General features: G+C 40.7%; 1 protein-coding gene across 1 annotated transcript in view; it reads left to right on the plus strand.

Annotated features, from left to right (window-relative positions):
* Positions 1 to 21,473, plus strand: part of grin3bb (glutamate receptor, ionotropic, N-methyl-D-aspartate 3Bb) — a 79,763-nt gene extending 58,290 nt beyond the window's left edge. The window contains exons 4-9 of the mRNA XM_043720722.2: positions 3,079 to 3,224; positions 14,973 to 15,088; positions 16,515 to 16,666; positions 17,306 to 17,470; positions 18,228 to 18,295; positions 20,461 to 21,473. Coding sequence (XP_043576657.2) covers positions 3,079 to 3,224; positions 14,973 to 15,088; positions 16,515 to 16,666; positions 17,306 to 17,470; positions 18,228 to 18,295; positions 20,461 to 20,857 — 1,044 coding nt within the window. The 3' untranslated portion in view covers positions 20,858 to 21,473. The remainder of the gene's footprint in view (positions 1 to 3,078; positions 3,225 to 14,972; positions 15,089 to 16,514; positions 16,667 to 17,305; positions 17,471 to 18,227; positions 18,296 to 20,460) is intronic.
* Positions 21,474 to 23,874: the final 2,401 nt, after the last annotated feature.

Consider the following 23,874-nt stretch of genomic DNA (forward strand, 5'->3'; position numbering starts at 1 on the left):
AGGAAAAGTAAGCATACATAATGTCTAGGTGACTGAAAACAGATGAAACTTTGGAAGAATATCAGGAAAGTAGGACCAATCTGAAATGAGAAATTAAGAGGGCTAAAAGGGGTCATGAAATATCTTTAGCAAACATGATTAAGGAAAATCCCAAAGCCTCTTATTCATATATAAGGAGCAAGAGGATAACTAGAGAAAGGCTTTGCTCACTCAAGGACAAAGTAGGAAAGTTATGCGTGGAGTCAGAGAATATAGGTGAGTCTAAATGGTAAATATTCAGCCTGGAGCCCAGTTACAAGTGGAGTTCCGTAGGGATCAGTTCTGGGTCCTCTGCTGTTTGTAATTTTTATTAATGACTTGGAAGAGGGAGTCGAAGGGTGGGTCAGTAAATTTGCAGACTATACGAAGCTTGGTGGAGTTGTGGATAGTGAGGAGGTTTGTTGTCGGCTGCAAAGGGACTTAGATATGATGCAGAGCTGGGCTGAGAAGTGGCAGATGGAGTTCAACCCTGTCAAGTGTGAGGTTTTCCATTTTGGAAGGACAAATAAGAATGCGGAATACAGGGTTAACGGTAGTGTTCTTAGTAAGGTGGAGGAGCAGAGGGATCTTGAGATCTATGTTCATAGCTCTTTGAAAGTTGCCACTCAGGTGGATAGAGCTTGTAAGAAGGCCTATGATGTATTAGCGTTCATTAGCAGAGGGATTGAATTCAAGAGTCGTGAGGTGATGTTGCAGCTGTACAGGACCTTGGTAAGGCCACATTTGGAGTACTGTGTGCAGTTCTGGTCACCTCACTTTAGGAAAGATGTGGAAGCTTTGGAGAGGGTACAGAGAAGATTTACCAGGATGTTGCCTGGAATGGAGAATAGGTCGTACGAGGATAGGTTGAGAGTGCTAGGCCTTTTCTCATTGGAACGGCGAAGGATGAGGGGTGACTTGATAAAGGTGTATAAGATGATCAGAGGAATAGATAGAGTAGACAGTCAGAAAATTTTTCCCCGGGTACAACGGAGTGTTACAAGGGGACATAAATTTAAGTTAAAGGGTGGAAGGTATGGGGGGATGTCAGGGGTAGATTCTTTACCCAGGGAGTGGTGGGGGCATGGAATGCGCTGCCTGTGGGAGTGGCAGAGTCAGAATCATTGGCGACCTTTAAGCGGCAATTGGATAGGTACATGAATGGGTGCTTAAGCTAGGACAAATGTTCGGCACAACATCATGGGCCGAAGGGCCTGTTCTGTGCTGTATTGTTCTATATTCTATGTTCCACATATTCCACTTTCAAGGAACAATGCACTTGCACCCCAAAGTCCCTTTGTCTGGCAACATTCCCTAGAACCCTCCCATTAACTAACCCAGTTTGCCTTACCAAAATGCAGATAGAGAACTGGCTGGGCAGCAGGAGACAGAGAATAGTAGTGGAAGGGAGTTTTTCAAAATGGAGAACTGTGACCAGTGGTGTTCCACAGGGATCTGTTTTGGGACCATTGTTGTTTGTGATATACATAAATGATCTGGAAGAAGGTATAGGTGGTCTGATTAGCAAGTTTGCAGATGACACTAAGATTGGTGGAGTAGCAGATAGTGAAGGGGATTGTCAGAGAATTCAGCAGAATATAGATAAATTGGAGAGTTGGGCAGAGAAATGGCAGATGGAGTTCAATTCGCCCAAGGCAAGGTGATGTATTTTGGAAGATCCAATTCAAGAACGAAATATACGGTAAATGGAAAAGCCCTGGGGAAAACTGATGTACATTTTTCCATTTTTCCCTGAAGGTGGCAACGCAGGTTGATAGACTGGTCAAGAGGGCATATGGCATGCTTTCTTTCATTGGACGGGGAATTGAGTACAAGAGTTGGCAGGTCATGTTGCAGTTGTATAAGACTTTGGTTCAGCCACATTTGGAATACTGTCTATAGTTCTGGTCGCCACCTTACCAGAAGGATGTAGATGCTTTGGAGAGGGTGCGGATGTTGCTTTGTATGGAGGGCATTAACTATGAAAAGAGGTTGAGTATTTTATGATTGTTTTCATGAGAAAGATGGAGATTGAGAGGGGACCTGATTGAGGTCTACAAAATCATGAGAGGTATAGACAGGGTGGATAGCAAGAAGTTTTTTTTCCCCAGAGTAGGGGACTCAATTATTAGAGGTCACGAGTTCAATGTGAGACAGGAAAAGTTTAAGGGAAATATGCATAGAATGTTCTTTATGCAGAGGATAGTGGGTGCCTGGAACATGTTGCCAGCTGAAGTGGTGGAGGCGGGCACAATGGCATCATTTAAGATATATTTAGATAGATACACAAATGGGCAGGGAGCAGAGCAATACAGGTTTAAGAGGCAACAGGTGTAGTTATAGGATCTGGATTGGTGCATGCTTGGAGGGCCGAAGGGCCTGTTCCTGTGCTGTAATTTTCTTTGTTCTTTGTTCTTTGATGTTGCATTGATTTCCAGCTGAGTAACATCGTGATTTTGAAATTCTCAAGTTTGTTTTCAAATCCCTCCTAGACTTTGTCATCCTAAACGTAGTGATCTCCTGGAGCACAATAACCCCCTGAGAAATTTGAGTTCTGGACTTTGGAGCATTCACTTTTGTAAATGCTGCACCATTGATGATCATATCTTCAGAAGACTCCAGGCTCTGAAATTTCCTCCATACACCCCTCCACTCTGCTTCTCGACATCCTCATCTTCCTTTAAGACGCTGTTTAAAACGTCCTCTTTTACTAAGCATTTGATCATTTGACCTAATATCTCCTTTTTATAGTTTGGTCTCATCGTCTGTTTACTAATACCTCTGTGAATTGGACATGATGGATTAGCCATGGTAAATGAGGGGTTACGGGGATAGGGTGGCTGGGTCTGGGTCGGATGCTTTTCAGGGGCTCATTGCAGACTCGATGGGTCGAATGGCCTCTTTCTCCACTATAGAGATTCTATAATCCTTTCTTAAAATAAGATGAATCAACTTGGGATGTTTTGTCACTTTAAAGATGCCAGATAATTATACGTTGTTGTTGGATGGTATGCATTACTTTTCCAAGTTGAATTTAGCTTTGTTATATTTGTTGTTCAGCTTCATCATCCGTCTCAGGGTTTCCGGTTTGGAACAGTGCGAGAGAGCAGTGCTGAGGACTATATGAAGATGAGTTTTCCTGAAATGCATGAGTACACAAGACGGTTCAATGTTCCAACTACATTGGATGGAGTGGCACATCTGAAGTAAGCAAAATGACAATGCAGTTACGACATAACATTGTATCGATCTGTGTCATTTGTATGCACAGGCAAGTAAAGCAATTCTTTGACTGAACGCAATAATAAATGCACATTGCAGATTCACAATGTTCTGATATGAGATACTGATGATATTACAGCTGATGTTATTATAGGACAAGTCAGATCTCAGATTGAAATCTGGTTTGATAGATTATATTTTTCTGGTTTACTGAGGTATTTGAAGATGGTGAAACACAAACATGCAATGTCACAGATTTAGATTTACTAATACAACTGAATTATGCAAACAAAATAACGATAATATAGAATAAACTGTTTACATATAACACATGTTGAAAGATTTTGAAACACATGGTAAAATATGATCCCACTAATCCCAAAACAGTTATTTACAGTATTCATATCAGAATGTATTGTTTTCTCCATTTCACATAGGATTTGACATAGCTGAAGCCTCAGTTGCTGGTCATGAGAATCTAATAGCCTCTTCCTTGATTCATCATATAACTGAGCATAGATTTTCTTAGCTTCACATAACCCTTTCAGGATTATGATCAAATACTCCTGGTCTGGAACTTTTAAACCAAACTCCTTACACTTTTTCTTCACAATTCTAAACTACTTCCCTTTCTGGAAGCAACTGTTTTACACGTTCAGCTTCAGCCAAGTCTTCTGCAGAACAACCAAACTAAATCCCAAAAACATTTTATCCAGCAATGTATGATTTCCCCTCAACCCAAAACAACAATTCCAGAATCTTTGATCTGAAAGCTGAACATGCTACAATGTTTACTCTGTACAGTTATAAACCTTCCCATTGTAAACAAATCCCCATCATTCTCAAAGACGTTTCCCTCTCATCCTGTGTTTTAAAAGAAATGACCATGACTACAAGCATACTACAGGTTAATCGTTTGATCCTTTCAGACACAGAGAAAATCAATATGCCACTAGTTCAAAATTCAAGTATCCAAAATAAATTACATTGAAAAATATATATAAACATACCTCACATCACATCTCCCCCAAAAAAGAATGTCAATATAACTGTAGAAGTATTTCCATTTTTTATAAAGCAACTTAACAGTATTTTTATGTCACACTAATAGTAATAGCAAATTGACACTAAACATACAGTAAGTTATACAGCAATCTTATTTTACATTGGTTCATCTGCACCATATCACTTAATGTCCTTCACATGTGCTCTTAATAAAGTGTCTGCTATAAAATTGCCATTTACCAGCATAGAGTCATAGAGATGTACAGCATGGAAACAGACCCTTCGGTCCAACCAGATATCCCAACCCAATCTAGTCCCACCTGTCAACATGCGGCCCATATCCCTCCAAACTCTTCCTATTCATATACCCATCAAAATGCCTCTTAAATGTTGCAATTGTACCAGCCTCCACCACTTCCTCTGGCAGCTCATTTCATACATGTACCACCCTCTGCATGAAAACGTTGCCCCTTAGTTCCTTTTTATATCTTTCCTCTCTCACTCTAACCTATGCCCTCTAGTTCTGGACTCCCCGACCCCAGGGAAAAGACTTTGTCTATTTATCCTATCCATGCCCCTCATAATTTTGTAAATCTCTATAAGGTCACCTCTGACGCTCCAGGGAAAACAGCCCCAGCCTGTTCAGCCTCTCCCCATAGCTCAAACCCTCCAACCCTGGAAACATCCTTGTAAATCTTTTCTGAACCCTTTCAAATTTCACAACATCCTTCTTATAGGAGGAAGACTAAAACTGGACACAATATTCAAAAAATGGACGAACCAATGTCCTGTACAGCCACATTTGCATATATATATTATCCATGTTAAATTTCGTCTGCCACTAATCTGCCCGTTTGACTAATCTATCTATATCCTCCTGTAACGTAAGACTCTCTTCCTCACTAGTAGCCACCCAGCCAATCTTTGTGTCATCCACAAACATACTTACCATCCCCTACACGGTCATCTATGTTATTTATTTATATGATGTAAAAGAAAAGATCCAGTACTGATCCCTGTGGTATGCCATTGGACATCAGCCTCTAATCACATAAATAGCTTTCTACCACCACATTGTCTCCTACCACTCAGCCAATTTTGTGTTGAACTTCCCAAATTATCCTGTATCCCATGTGCTTTTATCTTCTTTATCAATCTCTTATATTGGACCTTGTTAAAGACTTTGCTGAAATCCACACAAACTACATTAACTGCACTATCCTCATCTATACATCTGGTCACCTCCTTGAAAAATTCAATCAAATTTGTTGCACAAGACCTCCATCTGACAAAGTCATGCCGACAATTCCTGATCAAACCTTGTCTCTCAACGTGGTGACATAGAGTCATAGAGATATACAGCACGGAAACAGACACTACGGTCCAATTCGTTCATGTTGACCAGATATCCCAGCCCAATCTAGTACAACCTGCAAGCACCCGGCCCATATCCCTCTAAACCTTTCCTATTCATATACCCATCCAGATGCCTTTTAAATGTTGCAATTGTACCAGCCTCTACCACTTCCTCTGGCTGCTCACTCCATACACATACCAACCTCTGTACGAAAATGTTGCCCTTTAGGTCTCTTTTATATCTTTCCCCTCTCACCCTAAACCTATGCCCTTTAGTTCTGGACTCACCCACATGTCAAAAGACTTTGTCTATTTATCCTATCCATGCCCTTCATGGTTTTATAAACCTCTAAAAGGTCACCCCTCAGCCTCCGACACTACAGGGAAAACAGCCCCAGCCTGTTCAGCCTCTCCCTATAGCTCAAATCCTCCAACCCTGGCAACATCCTTGTAAATCTTTTCTGAACCCTTTCAAGTTTCACAACATCCTTCCGATAGGAAGGAGACCAGAATTGCACACAATATTCCAAAAGTAGCCTAACCAATGTCCTGTACAGCCGCAACATGACCTCCCAACTCCTGTACTCAATACTCTAACCAATAAAGGAAAGCATACCAAGCACCTTCTTCACTATCCTATCTACTTGTGACTCCACTTTCAAGGAGCTATGAACCTACACTTCAAGGTCTGTTTGTTCAGCAACAATTTCTAGGACCTAACCATTAAGTGTATAAGTCCTGCTAAGATTTGCTTTCCCAAAATGCAGCACCTGGCATTTATCTGAATTAAGCTCCACTTGCCACTTCTCAGCCCATTGGCCCATCTGATCAAGATCCTGTTGTAATCTGAGGTAACCTTCTTCGCTGTCCACTACACCTCTGATTTTGGTGTCATCTGCAAACTTTCTAACTATACCTCTTGTGCTCACATTCAAATCATTTATGTAAATCACAAAAAATAGAGGACCCAGCACCGATCCTTGTGGCACTCCACAGGTCACAGCCATCTAGTCTGAAAAACAACCCTCCCCCACTACCCTCTGTCTTCTACTTTTGAGCCAGTTCTGTATCCAAATGGCTAATTCTCCATGTATTCCATGAGATCTAACCTTGCTAACCAGTCTCCCATGGGGAACCTTGTCGAATGCCTTACTGAAGTCCATATAGATCACGTCCACCGCTCTGCCCTCATCAATTCTCTTTGTTACTTCTTCAAAAAACTCAATCAAATTATGAGACATGATTTCCCACACACAAAGCCATGTTGACTATCCATAATCAGTCCTTGCCTTTCCAAATATATGTACATCCTCTTCCCCAGGATTCCCTCCAACATCTTGCCCACCACTGAGGTCAGGCTCACTGGTCTATAGTTCCCTGGCTTATCCTTACCACCTTTCTTAAATGGTGGCACCACTTTATCCAACCTCCACTCTTCCAGCACCTCACCTGTGACTATCAATGATACAAATATCTCAGCAAGGAGCCTAGAAATCACTTCCCTAGCTTCCCACAGAGTTCTAGGGTACACCTGGTCAAGTCCTGGGGATTTATCCACTTTTATGTGTTTCAAGACATCCAGCACTTCCACCTCCATATCATGGAGTTTAATTTTCTCCTTCAGAATTTTCTCTAATAGTTTCCCTCCCATTGATGTGAGACTCAGTGGTCTGTCTTTCATTGCAGAATGTCGAGTTGAGTGCTATGCGACATAAAATTCCTCACTTAAAGTGTCCTTCTTAATTCCACTGGAACTCTTACAGTAACCCCACTGTTGGTGTCAGTTTTGCACACCACTTCGCACCCGTAGCTGAGTCACCTCCTTTCTCTTTTGTCTCACAGGTACCAGCAGGATGTCCACTATCTCTGTGGAGAAAACAATAGTTCTTCCAGAGGTAACCGCCTTGACCTCTGAAGGAGATCAAAGGTTTCAGGAAGAAGGCAGGAGAATGGGGTTGAGAAACGTATCAGCCATGATTGAATGGTGGAGTAGACTCGATGAGCCAAATGGCCTAATTGCTGCTCCTATGTCTGATGGTCTTATGGTCTTATGCAGAGGGAACACTAGTGGATAAGTTGATCAAGAAGGAATATGGCACGCTTGCCTTCAACCATTGGGCATAGAGTATAAAAAATAGGAAATCATGTTGCAGTTTGGCCACGTTTGGAATATTGTGTAGTGTTCTAGTTGCCATATTGCAAGATGGATTTGGAGAGGTTATAGAAATGATTTATCAAGATGTTGCCTGGCTTGGAGGGAGAAATAGCTATGAGGAGAGATTGGACAAACTTGGTTTGTTTTCACTTGAACATAAAGGATGAGGAGCGATCTGATAGAAGTTTACAAAATTATGAGAGGCATGGATAGAATGGATAGTGGGAGTCGTTTTCCCAGGGTAGAAATGACAATGATTAGGTGACAGGTAAAAGAGTTTAAAAGCGATGTGAGAGGTACATGTTTTTAAACAGAGGTTGGTAAATGTCTGGAACATGCTGCCAGACAAAGTGGTTGAGGTGGATGCAATAGCAATTTTAAGAGGCATCTTGATGGATATACAAATAGGCAGGAAATGGAAGGATAAGGACCACATAGAGGCAAAAGCTTTTCAGTTTAGAAAAGCATCATGCGTCAGCACTAGCTTGGTGGGCTGAAGGACCTGTTCCTGTGCTGTACTGTTCTTCGCGCTCTCTTTGTTCTCTCTTTCACATCCAAGCCCAGGCATTTACTCTGCTCACTCCGGGTGTGGCAGCAGCAATTCACCTTCACACCCAATGCTCCACAGCAGGATGTCTAGGCCATTGACTGAGGACTGCTGACCAGTAAGGCAAGCTGCCTGGATGTGCGACTACACTAATTGGCACAGCAAGGCATGGCAGGGATATTGTGAACGAGCACTAAGAGACCAACGGATTAACCCTGAGGTGCAACTTGGTCCACTCCATGAGGTGGCTGCCTTTATCTGGCACAAAATGTCCACTAGCCATTCAACACTAGTTGCTGTGCAACTTGCAATGCAGGTCCTGAATGTCCTGAGCTGCCATGGTGATTGTGAGGCATGTCTGTGGGTGAGGGGTCTGGTGACCATTGATCATGCCATGAGATGTTGCTTGATCCTGAGCAACATGGAGGCTGTCCACAGCCAGTGAGGAGCTGATGTTGCCAGGTACCTCCTCTTTTTCAAAGTCAAGAGTTCTCAATATTTAACTTGCTCAGCATATAAGCCAGGAAGGTGAATATTACTGATGCGAGTTACGGTGTTAATAAAGTATTTGACGAGGAATAATCCTCCTTCTTTGGCCATCTGCTGCTCCTCAGCAAGGAGCTCACTTCACCATTCGACAAATAGACAAAGATGCAGCAGCTTGCTCCCAACATTCAGATGGGCCTCATTGGATAACTCGCTGAATTCTGACACAGATTCTGTGACAGCACACATTGTTCAGCCACCTGTCAGATCCTGCCCATTGTCTCTTCAGTTGTTGAAGACTTTTGCTAACATGCATTCAGTTTCTTTGAAAAATTACTAACAGATCATTCAATCCCCATCTCATCATCTTAGAGTAAAAAGCCCCCACACCAATGTCACTGGCATCAACAGCCAGCATGGCTAAAACCAGGGGAGCTGTCAGCAGTGCTTTCAAGTTTTCAGACATGCTTTAACACTCTGGAATCCATTCAAATTTTCTTCCGTTCTTCAACAGAATCATAATGGTTCTGAAGCTCTCAATAAAACCTGCAATAGAATCTACTCACGACAACGTAAGGCAACATTTCACATTTTGTTCTTGGCAAGGGAAAACAGCCTGTACTTTCCCTTCTTTAGCTGCTACTTGGCTTTGTTCCACAATGTGGCCAAAATAAATCACATTTGCCTTGGCAAAGTTACTCTTAGCCAGATTTATCACCAAATTGTTTGTTTTTTTGTAGCTGATCAATTTAGTTCAGTTGAGTGGTGTAAATGTTCTTCCCGAGTTGGACCAAAAACAATCAACCAATCTAAGTAAACCTCAAAATTACAGATTCCTTCTATCACTTTTGTTAATAATTGGTGCATTATTGATTCCAAACAACAGTCATTTGCATTGATAAAGTATCTCTGGTTCTTTGATGCTATCAATCAAAGAAACTTGTCAATATTCCTTTAGCAAATTGATCTTTGTGATAAATCATGCATACCTAATTGATTCAAAGTAGTCCTCCAGTCTTGGAATAGGACAGGATATGAATTTTGTTACCACTAGCCTTGTGATAAACAATACAGAGCCTTTGTGACGTATCTGGTTTTGGCACCATCACAATAAGTGAGCTCCAGTTACTATGACTTGGTTTAGAAATGTCATTGCCTATTATGAACTTAATCTCTTCCTTTGCTTGTGCTAATCTGTTCAGATTGGGTCTGTAAGGGAATTGTTTTATAGGTAGTACATGTCTTACATTAAAGAATAACAACACGGTGGTACAATGGTTAGCACTGCTGCCTCACAGCGCCAGGGACGTGGGTTCAATTCCCGCCTTGGGCAACTGTCTGTGTGGAGTTTGCACATTCTCCCCGTGTCTGCGTGGGTTTCCTCCCACAGTCCAAAGATGCGCAGGTTAGGTGAATTGGCCATGCTAAATTGCCCGTAGTGTTAGGTGAAGGAGTAATTGTGGGGGAATGGGTCTGGGTGGGTTACGCTTCGGCGGGTCGGTGTGGACTTGTTAGGCTGAAGGGCCTGTTTCCACACTGTAGGTAATCTAATCTAATCTAACAAACCTGTTTATCTTCCCTTATTTCCACAAATTAATATAATTCTGTAATAGCCTTTGTAAGTCATTTCAGTTGTCCGCAGAATGATAAAACATGATGTTATCTTAACGTTTTAAGCATCTTCATGTTTCCAATCTATTTGTTGGAGTATCACCAATTGAGTATTCAATTTCTGGTGGATCTCCAACTGTTCTAACGTTCCTATTTCACTTGCTATTTCTTTCACAACCATAAGTATGCTTATATCCTAATTTCCATCCTCGTCATAGTATCTTCTAATCATGTTAACATGGCACAATCACTGATTCTTTCTTTTGTCTGGACTATTCACTACATTATTCCCCTCAGTGAGTTTCTTTCTGATGTCACAAAGTCCAGTGAATCTTTCTTATAAAGGCTTTACAGAGACTGATAATAACAATTTGTTTCAGGGAAAAAGAAAACTTTGGTCTTTTTAATCAGCTTTAGTTTTCACTGTGTATTGAACATCCTTCAAATATTTTTTAGCCAGCTCACATGCTTTGGTGACCTTTTTGTCTAACTTCAAAACATATGTAGAAGCATTGTTTTTGAACCCTGATAAATCCAGTTGTTTTTAATTGGTCCTCTCACCTCATGTCCATAAATCAGTTCAAAAGGACTAAATTATACTCATTAGAAGCAATCCTAATGGTCAATAGCAATAAAGGAATTCCTTTATTCCAATCATTAAGACATTCTTAACAATAAATTGTAATCATAATCTTCATCTTTCCAATGGTCCTTGAAGTTATAAGCAAAAGATGTAAATTGTATCATTCCCAAAATAATCATAATTTATTTGAACATTTTTAACTTAAAATTTGAGCCTTGATCTGATTGTATTTCATTGGGTAATCCATATCTTGTTAATAATTGAACTAACATTTCCACTGTCTTTTGGTAGTAATTTCCCCTAAACACACTGCTTCAGGAAAGTTTGTGGTTAATGATTAAAATATGCTGTTTCCCATTCCTGAGTTTAGGTTGGTGTACTACACTATCTATTAAAGTCCTGCTCAATGGTTCTTCAAAAGCTAGTTTCATAATTAAAGCCACAGGTTCCATCGAGGACTGGGGTTTCCCATTATCTGCCATGTATGGAATGTTTGACAAGATGTGACTACATTTTAATGTAATGCAAGCAATTAAAAATATTTTAATATTTTAGACTTTTTCTGAATATCTATGTAACCTGCTGTTGGAATTCCATGAGCCACTTATAACTTTTCACTCTAACACTCAGTTGGAATTAATATCTGATGGACCACTGTCCATTCCTCATCAGCTGATACTTGAGGTGGTCTCCTTTCATCATTAATACTTTGCCTTTCCAGTAATAACTCTCTAGTACTGTTTCTGCTTCAATTTCTGAGTAGGCTGTTTGTTGTAACTTTTCCAATTAGGAACTCATCTGTCTCCCTTTGCTTAATTTCTGCTGCTTTATGTCCAGAATTATCATATACTCTGTACTTTCTTAAAATAAACACAGATTCCTTTTAAATCCACTGAATTAAAAAATCCCACCAAATGCTCCCAGTTGTTATGATCTCAGTTAATGTTGTTACTGAACAAACTTCTAACTTTCTAGGTTTTTAATTGTGGGCGGCACAGTGGCACGAGTGGGCGGCACGGTGGCACAGTGGTTAGCACTGCTGCCTCGCAGCGCCGGAGACCCGGGTTCAATTCCCGCCTCAGGCGACTGACAGTGTGGAGTTTGCACGTTCTCCCCATGTCTGCGTGGGTTTCCTCCGGGTGCTCCGGTTTCCTCCCACAGTCCAAAGATGTGCAGGTCAGGTGAATTGGCCATGCTAAATTGCCCGTAGTGTTAGGTAAGGGGTAAATGTAGGGGTTTGGGTGGGTTGCGCTTCGGCGGGGCGGTGTGGACTTGTTGGGCCGAAGGGCTTGTTTCCACACTGTAAGTAATCTAATCTAATCTAATCTAATTCCCTTTTATCCAGCTCTCAACCGACCACAAAGACATGTATTAAAAGAAAATTGTTTCAATCCCTTTGAGTGCTATAACTCTCAAAAATAAATGATAGATTTTCTCATAAGTTTCAAAGAAAAGAAAGATGAATTTTTGTTACTGAACAGCAGAAATCTATTTGCAATAACATTCAGTTCCACACTCAAGCAAACACACACTTAAGGAAAAGTGATTACAAAAGAGTAACGTACTCACACCTGGAAAATGAGCAGGAATCACTGTGACACTCACTTCTCCTGAGATGTAGTCTTGACACATTGCAGGCCTGTGAAGAAATAGGGTCTGAAGATTACAGATTTACAATGGTTTACTGTTTGACATGAACAAGTGTCCCTGTTTCACTCCAGTCGAGATCTATTGAACCCTTCTTTTGTAAACATTATTTGCTCCTTCACATCGCTAAGTAAAGGCTGGTCTAAATTCTCTGGCTGTTGGTGGATCCTAGTCAGTGCCTGTTTCTTGTCTTGTCTGGATTTTTTTCTCATTTTTTGCTATTCCATAAATGTGCCTTATTAAATGTCCCTTAGCAGGAGCCTTGTTTCTGTCTTTTGACCATAGTATCTGTCTTTTATTGTCCTCTCAAGTGGTCTCTGATGACTCAGTCATTGTCAAACAATGGGACACATTCTTACCGTCATAGTAGAAAACATTTTTTGCCAAATCCATTTGTTTGAAATTCCATTCTGAAGCTAAAAGAAGTTAGTAAGTCTATTGTGAACCATTTCTTCAATTATTGAGTAATGACAATTACTAATCCACAGAAGTCTATTGTATTTGCATACTGTCTCAACAGTCTGTTTGTATTTTATCATTTTGCCCTGATGTGAATGCTAGTTCCAATGCTTTGTGTAGTTCTATTTTTACTGACATGAATAAAAGGGTCACCTGACCCCACAACTCAATCTTATTTTAAAATAATATGTCTTTTCTCTAAAATCCATTAGCCCATTTTGCGAGTGTGTGTGCATGTCTGCGGAATACTCACTACTAACATAAAACCTTAAGATTCCATGGTTTTGTACAGTGATAAATTTTACTGTAAAATTTGGAACTGTAATACAATCTACAGTACATGTACAATTTATTTCTAACACTCAGAATAAACATATGGTAATCATGGGTGCTATATCAAACATTCTTTAGAACACATCACATAGCAAATGTGATCAAGAAAAATCAGTAACCCCCCTTAGATATTAATGACACAGTGGGTCATCAATTCTAATTAAACTTCACTTTTGCCAATCTGACCTTGAAACCCCCTCTCAGAAGCTCCTCCATCATGGACTGCTTCAATGACTATGACTGTTTTGGTTGATAATGATTCTTTCCTGTGTCCATGATCCTCTTGTAGTGATTGTGATGATGTCAACCAGCTGGACCTAATAGAATATGAGTTCCCCAATTGAGGCTGTTAATCTGGACCAATCAGGGAGCCCTGGTGGATATAAAAGGGTGAGAAACACTCTGGTACCTGACTCTGAATGAGGCAGTACTAAAGTCAAGGACTGTTCATGTATAAATAAAGGGTGACTTGTTGATGGGACACTGTCCTCTGTGAAGTTATTTCACTCCTCAACTCTAAAAACTGAGCTCCAGTACTTATTCTTTGGCACAACTCCAGCTTATCACTGATAGTACGTAAAGGTAGGGTTTTTTGTACAAACAATGCTGAGAGAAAAAGAAGGATTTCATCACACTGTCATTGCAGAGTCAATGCTACAGTAGATTCGAGTATGAGTTGATGGCTGCTCTTCTAGAGATGCTGCTGAGCCCCTATATATCAATCACCCAATGACAGAAAACCTCAAAAATCTTTAGTCAGCTGAAGTGAACAGTGAGTGTTGTTCCTTTATCATTGACCATTAAATCTGTAGTACTATTCCTAATCCAATGTCACATACAAAATGCTTTCAGGAAAAGTGAATTTTGTGTAATTCACTTTCATCACAATAACTGATATTTGTACACTCCAAAATGATGTCATAAGCAAAATTTTAATATTACAATGAAATGTATCTCATGCAGAAATTCAATTTACCCACTGACCTAAACGTTTCAATTGAAGGCCTCAGTGTTCCACTAATGTTAGCCTTAGGTTTGTTACTTTATGATTCTGTTCACTAAATACAGATTGTGAACTTTGAGCATATGCACTGTACCCAATTTTCTGAGATGTGTCAGTACCAGTGAGTTAATTGATCTGCTGAAGAATTCTCTGTAGCTTCTATACATTTCTGGTCGATTGTTTTTCAAAATCCTTTGTAGAGATATGGTTAGAAAATTTATTGCAGTTTGTATCAAATATTGTTCTTAAATAAAGAGATATGCATAAAAGAGAACCTTGGTTTAATGACCTTTCCAAATGAATGCACTTGTAACAATGCAGTACTACTTCAATATTGCATTGAAATCTTAACCTCGGGGATTGTGTTTGAATCTGTATTACTGTATATTTAAATATAGTGGTGAGAGAGCTATGAACTGTACCATGCTAAGAACTTTAGAGACAAACAGTTGCAGCAATTGAGATGAGACATCCTGGTAGAGATAAAACTTTCTGTTCTGTAAAAGGCAGAGATCTCACTTTTAATTACAATTACTTTGAATTGCAGGAGTGATCCATCAAAACTGGATGCATTTATCATGGACAAGGCTCTGTTGGATTATGAAGTGTCAATTGATGCTGACTGTAAACTGATAACAGTGGGGAAGCCATTTGCCATCGAAGGTAAGAAACTACTGTTCTGAGTTGTACAAAGTTTAAAAATTACACAACACCAGGTTATAGTCCAACAGGTTTATTTAGAAGCACTAGCTTTTGGAGCGCTGCTCCTTCATCAGGTGGTTGTGGAGTATAAGATCATAAGACACAAGAATTTATAGCAAAGGTTTACAGTGTGATGTAACTGGAATTATATATTGAAAAAGACTTGGATTGTTGTTAAATCTCTCATCTTTTAGAATGACCATGTTGGTTTTAATTCTTTCATAGATAAATTCCTGAACTTTTTTGAAGTTACATTCTCAGGTGAACTTTAACAGTAGGTGCCATGTCGGTCCACATAATGCATTGAAGGTGTGACATGCCCCATGTGAGTTGTGTACAAGTCAGACAAAAACTCAGAAAAAGTAAAAGCAGCATTTTGTCACATTCTGAATTCTTATAAAATTAGAATCAAATGCAGAGATCTTCCTTGACAGTGCTTTATTCGCATCCTTTCTCCAACCCGGTGCTCCAGTTTCCTCCCACAGTCCAAAGATGTGCAGGTTAGGTGGATTGGCCATGGGAAATTGCTCACAGTGTCCAGAGTGTACAGGCTACATGGACTAACCATGGAAAATGCAGGGTTACAAAGATGTGGGTGGGGGGTGCACAGGGTGGGATGCTCTTCAGATGGTCAGTGTGGACTCAATAGGCTGAATGGCCTACTTCCACACTATAGGGATTATATGACTCTAAAAGCCACAGCTTTCAGCTAGGGCCTAAAATGTACATTTTACCTTGCATCAGATTAGGCATTCTCCCTCAGACTTTACAGCAACACAGTATTTCCTTTTTATTTATATTACGAATGCACAATGTGATACCTAATCTTAGATATCAAACAACTGTCAAATAAATCATAAAACTAATAAATAACTTCATTTTTCTGATGTTCGTTTGACTTGATTGGTAACGTGTGCTCCTCTAATGTCAAGAGCTTGTACATTCAAGCTTGTTTACAGAATTTCAGCACATAACCGATATAGACACTTCAACATGGTACTGAAGGAGAGCAGCATCATCAAAAATCCATTTTTTGCATGAGATTTATACCAAGGGCATATCTTTCTCTTCAGGGAGATGTTAGAAATCCCATGACACTACTTGAGGAAGCACAGTGAATGATGCCAGTGCCCTGGCCTTATCATCTATCTATTTGAATAATTAGCCAGAATCATGGCTCTTTGCACTACTGATTATACATCTCAGATTACCAGCCTGTGCTAAGATGATCATCGCTCTGCCAGCAACTGGTTTCATAAGTCAGTCGTTTAAAATTTGGACAAGGGCTCAGGTTCCTGATAAACGCCTGCCTGTTTTATTAACCTCTTGAGGATTCACTGCTGTTGGTGAAGATCTAAACTAAAATATTTTTCTTTTGTCTTTATAGGGTATGGAATAGGCTTGCCCCAGAACATAGGGTTAAATTCCAACATTTCTGAATTGATCAGTCGCTACAAATCTGATGGATTCATGGATATGCTGCATGACAAGTGGTACAAGATGGTCCCATGTGGAAAACGAACGTTTGAGGTGACAGAGGTGAGAAACATGAAGCCTATTTGTTCCCAGCCTTATCTAATATCATTAGCTAAAAAATATTCACAAAATCTGACCTTACTGTCAATGCATTTGGGGGGGACTTTGCATCTGTAAGTGTCATCAGAGCCAATATTACACTATTACAGCCTCCAATTAGTTACATAGGTGATGCCATTCTCTCTAACCCATCTGAAGTTCATTCCATGTTTTGTTCATTCCAGTAAGGAACAGCTTCCTGAACATCAGTTCTACATCTTGATGTTGAACTTGTGTTACCCTGTTCTATCAAACCTATTTAGTTTGAAGTAACTTTTAGTACCTGCCTTTTTCATTACTTTTTGTGTCTCATATGCCTCATTAAGGTCACCTCTCAGTCACCTCTGCAGTGAATATGTAGATAAAATGAGTCAGCTACTGATTTGCAATCAAATCAGGAGACTCGCATTCCCTGTATGCTGACAGCAGCTAATATGTCTCATGGAACACAGAACTGTGAATGTACTGATGAATGTCCTCTTGTCACTCTGGTGCAATACATCTGAGACCACGAGAAGCTGATGTCTGTTCCAACACACAGTCTCACACTGACTTCTCCCTAACTCTTTTCTGAGACTAAAATTTGAAATATGTTTTTTGCAGACATTACAAATGGGCATTAAACATTTCTCAGGGCTGTTTGTTTTGCTGTGCCTGGGCTTCGCTGGCTCTTTACTGACGACTGTTGGGGAACAGATCGTCTACAGACTGGTCCTGCCAAGGATTCGGAAACGGAAAAGGTTTAAGTATTGGCTCCACACAAGCCAGGTGAGACTTTTCATACCAACACTTTACTCATTACAACTTGGAAAATCAAATCGAAAATCATCGAACTTTGAACTTTATTCACTCTCAGCCTTTTAATACAAAGAAACATATCATGCACATCCAAAACTAAACCTTCATTCAGTCTACTCATATGATGGTAGGTGAATTCCCCATTAATACTCACCAGCTGAATACTGTTAAATTACTGAACCGAAATGCAATTTACACAGTCCAAAGTGAGGAAAGCATTGAATAATTTAGAATCAATGCAGTAGCAGATGGTATGTGGATCCTCATGTCGTTGAATTGTGATTATAATCAGAAGACTCTGGGCCATGATCACCTTATGTTGTCCTATGTATGCTGAAATGAGGCAGCATAAAAGGAACCTTGGGAGCAGTTTGCTCACCAACCCATGTCTCATTATGTAACTGATCCTCCAGACCATGAATGCTCCAGGTGCTGGAGAATCGGCAGCGTCTGCTGAAATACCTGATCACAGCTAGATTTACAGTGGTCTTCCCAATATCCCAGTATCACTGTATTCCAGGAAATGCATACATGGAGTCACTGACTGGAGTCTACATCAGGCTTTGCTGTCCTGACTGCACAGTCCTCTCATTCACTGCCCAGCCACACTCAGAAACGACACAACACTTTTCAAGTTGTTTTCTGACTTTGTTGGTCTTTTATTTATGACCAAGTGCAGTAAATTCTGTTGTCTCAAGTGATAACAGATCTTCATTCCTTTTTGTAGAAAATCCATCGCGTTTTAAATATGAACTTTGAAGAGCAGAAAATTCAGAAAGTGAAGACAGATAAAAGGTGAGGCTTTTATATGAATATATAAATAATTAGAAATAACTGCTCTCAAGGCAGTATTGGTCAAGGAATAATATAAAAAACAGAGTTAATATTGAGAATAAATTGAAATCAAGCCCCAATCCCTGACCCCGACCACTTATTTGGCATTTTTTATACGTAGGATTCAAAATCAAGATTCTGTTATTCAGAGAAACATAGAAGATAGGAGTTATTTTTTAAACTGGGAAGGAAATATGATGCAGAGTTTGCAGAGGTGGAGGTGATATCAAAGTCAACAGCAGTTTGATTTGCTGAGGAGCACAGAACTAGGACCAATGGAGCAGTAATTGGCCATTCAGCCCCTCACATTCCACTATTCTATGATGATTTGTATTATAGCTCCAATAGGCAAAAGTGAGGACTGCAGATGCTGGAGATTAGAGTCTAGATTAGTGTTGGAAATTGCAGGTCAGGCAGCATCCGAAGAGCAGGAAAATCGACGTCTCGGGCAAAAGCCCTTCATCAGGAATGAAGGCAGGGAGCCTCCGGGGTGGAGAGATAAATGGGAGGGGGGTGGAGCTGGGGAGAAAGTAGCCAAGAGTACAATAGGTGGATGGGGGTGGGGATGAAGGTGATAGGTCAGAGAGGAGGGTGGAGCAGATAGGTGGGAAGGAAGATTGGCAGGTAGGACAGGTCATGAGGATGGTACTGAGCTGGAAGTTTGGAACTGGGGAAAGGTTGGGGGAGGGGAAATGAGGAAGCTGCACTTTTCCAGCACTACTCTAATCTAGACTCTTATAGCTCCAATAACCTACCTTGGCTATTGTAAATCTGCTTCAATTTAATAACTGAGTTCGTATTAAATAGGTTTCAATTTAATAACTGAGTTCGTATCTGCTGCTATTTTTTGGGGAGTGGTGCTGTTTCCTAACCCAATGGGCGGCACGGTGGCACAGTGGTTAGCACTGCAGCCTCACAGCGCCAGAGACCCGGGTTCAATTCCCGCCTCAGGCGACTGACTGTGTGGAGTTTGCACATTCTCCCCGTGTCTGCGTGGGTTTCCTCCGGGTGCTCCGGTTTCCTCCCACAATCCAAAAATATGCAGGTTAGGTGAATTGGCCATGCTAAATTGCCTGTAGTGTTAGGTGAAGGGGTAAATGTAGGGGAATGGGTCTGGGTGGGTTGCACTTCGGCGGGTTGGTGTGGACTTGTTGGGCCGAAGGGACTGTTTCCACACTGTAATCTAATCTAATCTAATTCTCTTTCCTGAATAGTCGAAAAGTGTGGAGCTGGAAAAGCAGAGCAGGAGAGTCGATGTTTTGAGTATAAGCCCTTCATCAGGAAGCTCTTCATCTTCTCCTGCTCCTCAGATGCTGCCTGACCAGCTGTGCTTTTCCAGCTTCACACTTTTCGACTCTGATCTCCAGCGTCTGCAGTCCTCACTTTCTCCTCTTTCCTGAATAATTCAACCCCCCCAATTTTAAAGATTATATACCCTTGTTCTTAATTGCCTGCCTATGGAAAATGTTTGTCTCTGTTGACCCTGTGAATTCCTTTCAAAATCCTGAAACTTAAATCAAATTATCATTTAGCCTTCTATGTTCCATGAAATACAGATCTAGTTTACATAATCTCCCCCCATAACTCACCACTTGGGAATCCTGTTTACATCCTGCTGAATCTATTCTGCACTCCTTTCAAGATCTTTGAATCCTTTCTAATCTGTGGTGTCCAGAAATGTAGACAGTATTCCAAATGTCACATTGGGCTTTGTGCTAGAGGGGATATGGTGAATTATTGGGCGAAGCCAGGTGTTCAGCAAAAGCAGCCAAAGTTGTAACAGTTTACACCCATAGAAAAGCATTTGGATTCACACCTGATGACCAAGAAGAAACAGGAGGATATTGGGATAGATTAAACATTCCACGAGATACCATTGGAGATGGGACAGAATGCAATGTTATTGCTGGAGAGCAGATTAAGTGATATAACATAGAGGTTGCCTTGATAATGCTTTGGCTGTTGGGCCTGATTTAGCAAATTGTGCTCAAAGTGCTGACACCTGAAAGAAATAATATAGTTATCTCAGATGTTCTGCATGACTTAAGAGCTGAGCAATGAGTTACCCTTTAGCAAAGCTGACTAGATATGTGGGAAAGGCATGGTAATAGCTTTGTGTTTCACAGATGCACCTTGCAGAAGATCGAGAAGGTGCCACCCACTACGGTGCGAGTGACTTCCCAGGCAAGGTGGAACAATGTGAGAAGGGCAGTGGTCAAGGGCAACAGGAGGACCCAGTCTGAGCTTCAGGCTTGTCCACGGGATCCTTACATGGTCAAATCAGAAAAGGAACCGCCTGGGGTCATCTGTGAGAACGGCGGGATTGAGCACTATCAGCAGAGTGAGAAGAACGTACGTGACATTGAACTAAAAGAATTGGAGCAAAGGATACAGGCGATCAAAGAGCAGCTGCGAATTGCCATGAACAAGAGGGACGAATTAGCTGCTTGCATTGATCTGCCTAAAGACAGTCACCAAACTCCCACAGACACTGGCAGTAAAGAAAATCATGACAAGAGGTGATGGTGGCCGTGAGTTTACACATAAGTGGACCTTTTGATTGAAAACAAATTGGCTGCAACCTTTCAGAGATCTTCACCTGACCATTTGGAATTCCATAAAGCACATTTCAGAGCACTTTTGCTGCATGAGCATCACTTGCAAGCTGATTTAAATAGAAGTTGACACTAACTGATGCAGTTATTTTTTAACTATCACAGAAAAATTCAGGTGCTTTCACTGAACCTGAAACAGAGCCAATTCCAGGATGTTTAATAATAAAAATCTTAAGCCTATGTACATAAAATCTGCATAATATTGTCACAGAATCTGAGGAAACCTACTTCACCAGCATCAGAATAGAAAGGGTTGGAGGGTGGTGGGCAGGGATAGAAAAACTAGTTTGAAACTGCAATATATAAAATGTGTTGATTTGCTGCTAGTCTCAGACAATCGTCGTTGCTACTTAACATTTCAGGTAATTGATATGTTTTTCTTTGCTATTAATAGTTGATATGCTTGGTTGCAATAGACATTAAAAAGAAACCACCTTTGACTTGAATTGCTACAAGATTAGCAGGACTATTGTTTAAAAATCAAGACTCCGAATGCTTGGACTTTCTCATCACAGGTCTTTGAAACTAGAACTCTTCACCTTCTTTGATACTGCCTTCCATACACATATACAGTAGCAAACTTAATATGGTCAATCATTAATTGCTGATATCCCTTTATTGTCTCCCATCTCTTTAAACAGACTGTTCACCTAGCTGTCGCAAGCTAAAACAAAAGTAGGCTCTGTTAATAAAGGATGATAAGTGAAGAGAAATTATCTTGGCTCAGAGAACCAAAATATTGAGTTAGTTTGGATGGAAATATGAAATGAAAAAGGATTATAATGCAATAGAATTTCACATCCAGTTTGAGGGTGGGAAATCTGAGTCTGAATTTATTGTCTTAAACATAAATACAGGCACGCAAAGAGTAGACTTGCCTAAAGTGAGATGAAAAATATGTTAAAAGATACTAAGGAAACAGGGGCAAATAGTTAAGAAACTATTTCATAATTGTTAACAAAGTATATTACAGTGTGAAGGAAAAGTGCTATGAGAAGGATACAGTATCTGTGCTAACTATAGGAAGTCAAGCATAAACTTGAAAAATATATATTCAGCACTAAAAAGCTTAGCTTTCTCAAAAATTTTAAAAACAAGCTGAAAATGACTTTTAAAAGACCCAGATTGGAAATTGGGGAATAGCAAGCAAAAAAATATAAAAGCGTGTGTATTAAAGAAAGAGATAAGTGTAACATTTATTACCTCCCCTCCTTTATCAGCATTCTGCAGGAATCATTCCCTCCAGGATACCCCAGTTCATTGAATCATAGAATAGAGTCATAGAATCCCTACAGTGGGCAGACAGGTGATATGGCCTCTTGAGTCCACACTGACCCTCCAAAGGGCATCCATCTAGACCCAACCACCAACGTTATACACGTAACCCTGATTTCTCGTGGCTAATCCACCTATCCTGCACATCTGTAGACACTCTGGGTAAGAGGTCATGGCCAATCTGCACATCTTTGGATTGTGGGAGAAAACCCATTCAGACACGGGGAGAATGTGCAAGCTCTACACAAATAATCGCCCCTGGCTGGAATCAAAACCAGGTCCCTGGCACTGTGAGGTAGTATGCTAACCAATAAGCCACTGTGCTGCCCCATTCTTCCTCCACTCCCCATACCTTCATGGCACCTTCCCATGAAATCAGAAAGTGTAATACCTGCCTGTTTACTTCATCCCTCCTCATTATCCAAGGCCCTGGACATACTTTCCAGGTGAAGTAGTGATTTATTTACTGTATTTGTTTATAGTTAGTCTCCCCTACATTGGGGAGATAAAATGCAGACTGAGTGACTGCTTTGCAGAACATCTATGTTCTGTTGGTAAAATGAACTTCCAACTGTCTGCCACTTCAACACCCCACAGTGTTCCCTTGCCAACATCTTTGTCTCAGGCCTGCTGCAGTGTTCCAGTGAGGCTCAGCCAAGCTCAAAAAACATCTCATTTTCCACTTAGGGTGAACAACATGGTAGAGAAAGTTGAGATTCTGCAGAGAGAAAGTAGGAAACTAGGTAGGATGTTAAAAAATAGGCCCTCGAGTGAAGGAGATTATCTCAGAGTGCAACAGGATCTTGATCAGATGGGCCAATGAGCTGGGGGAGTGGCTGATGGAATTTAAATAAATGTGAGGTGTTGCATTTTGATAAAGCAAACCAGGGCAGGACTTATACAGTTAATGGTAGGGCCCTGGGGAGTACTGCCGAACAAAGAGATCTAGGGGTGCAGACGCATCGTTCCTTGAAAGTGAAGTCACAGGTAGACAAGGTGGTGAAGAAGGTGATTGGCACATTTTCCTTCATTGGTCAGGGCATTGAGTACAGGAGTTGGGATGTCATGTTGTGGCTGTACAGCACATTGCGCACAGAGTCATAGAATCATAGAGATATACAGCACAGAAACAGACCCTTCCATCCAACTTGTCCATGCCGACCAGAGATCCTTAATCTAGTCCTATATGCTAGCATTTGACCCACATTCCTCTAAACCCTTCCTATTCAAATATCTATCCAGATGTCTTTTAAATTTTGTAATTGTACTAAACCCCACCACTTCCTCTGACAGCTCATTTCATACATACACCACCTTCTGCATGAAAACGTTGCCCCTTAGGTCCCTTTTAAATCTTTCCCCTCTCACTCTAAAACTATGCCTTCTAGTCTGGAATCCACCACCCCAGGGAAAAGACCTTGTCTATTTACCCTATCCATTCCCCTCATGATTTTATAAACCTAATAAGGTCACCCCTCAGCCTCCAACACTCTAAGGAAAACAGCCCCAGCCTGTTCAGCCTCTCCCCATAGCTCAAATCACTTTTGGAATACTACATACAAATCCAGTTGCCTTTATATAGGAAGGATGTTTTTAAACTTGAGAGGGTGCAGAAAAGATTTAGAAAGATGTTGCCAGGATGGGAGCGCT

This window comes from Chiloscyllium plagiosum, unplaced genomic scaffold (assembly GCF_037043375.1).
Source record: "Chiloscyllium plagiosum isolate Xiang-an unplaced genomic scaffold, Cpla_swu_hap1 HiC_scaffold_28, whole genome shotgun sequence".
Lineage (NCBI taxonomy): Eukaryota > Metazoa > Chordata > Chondrichthyes > Orectolobiformes > Hemiscylliidae > Chiloscyllium > Chiloscyllium plagiosum.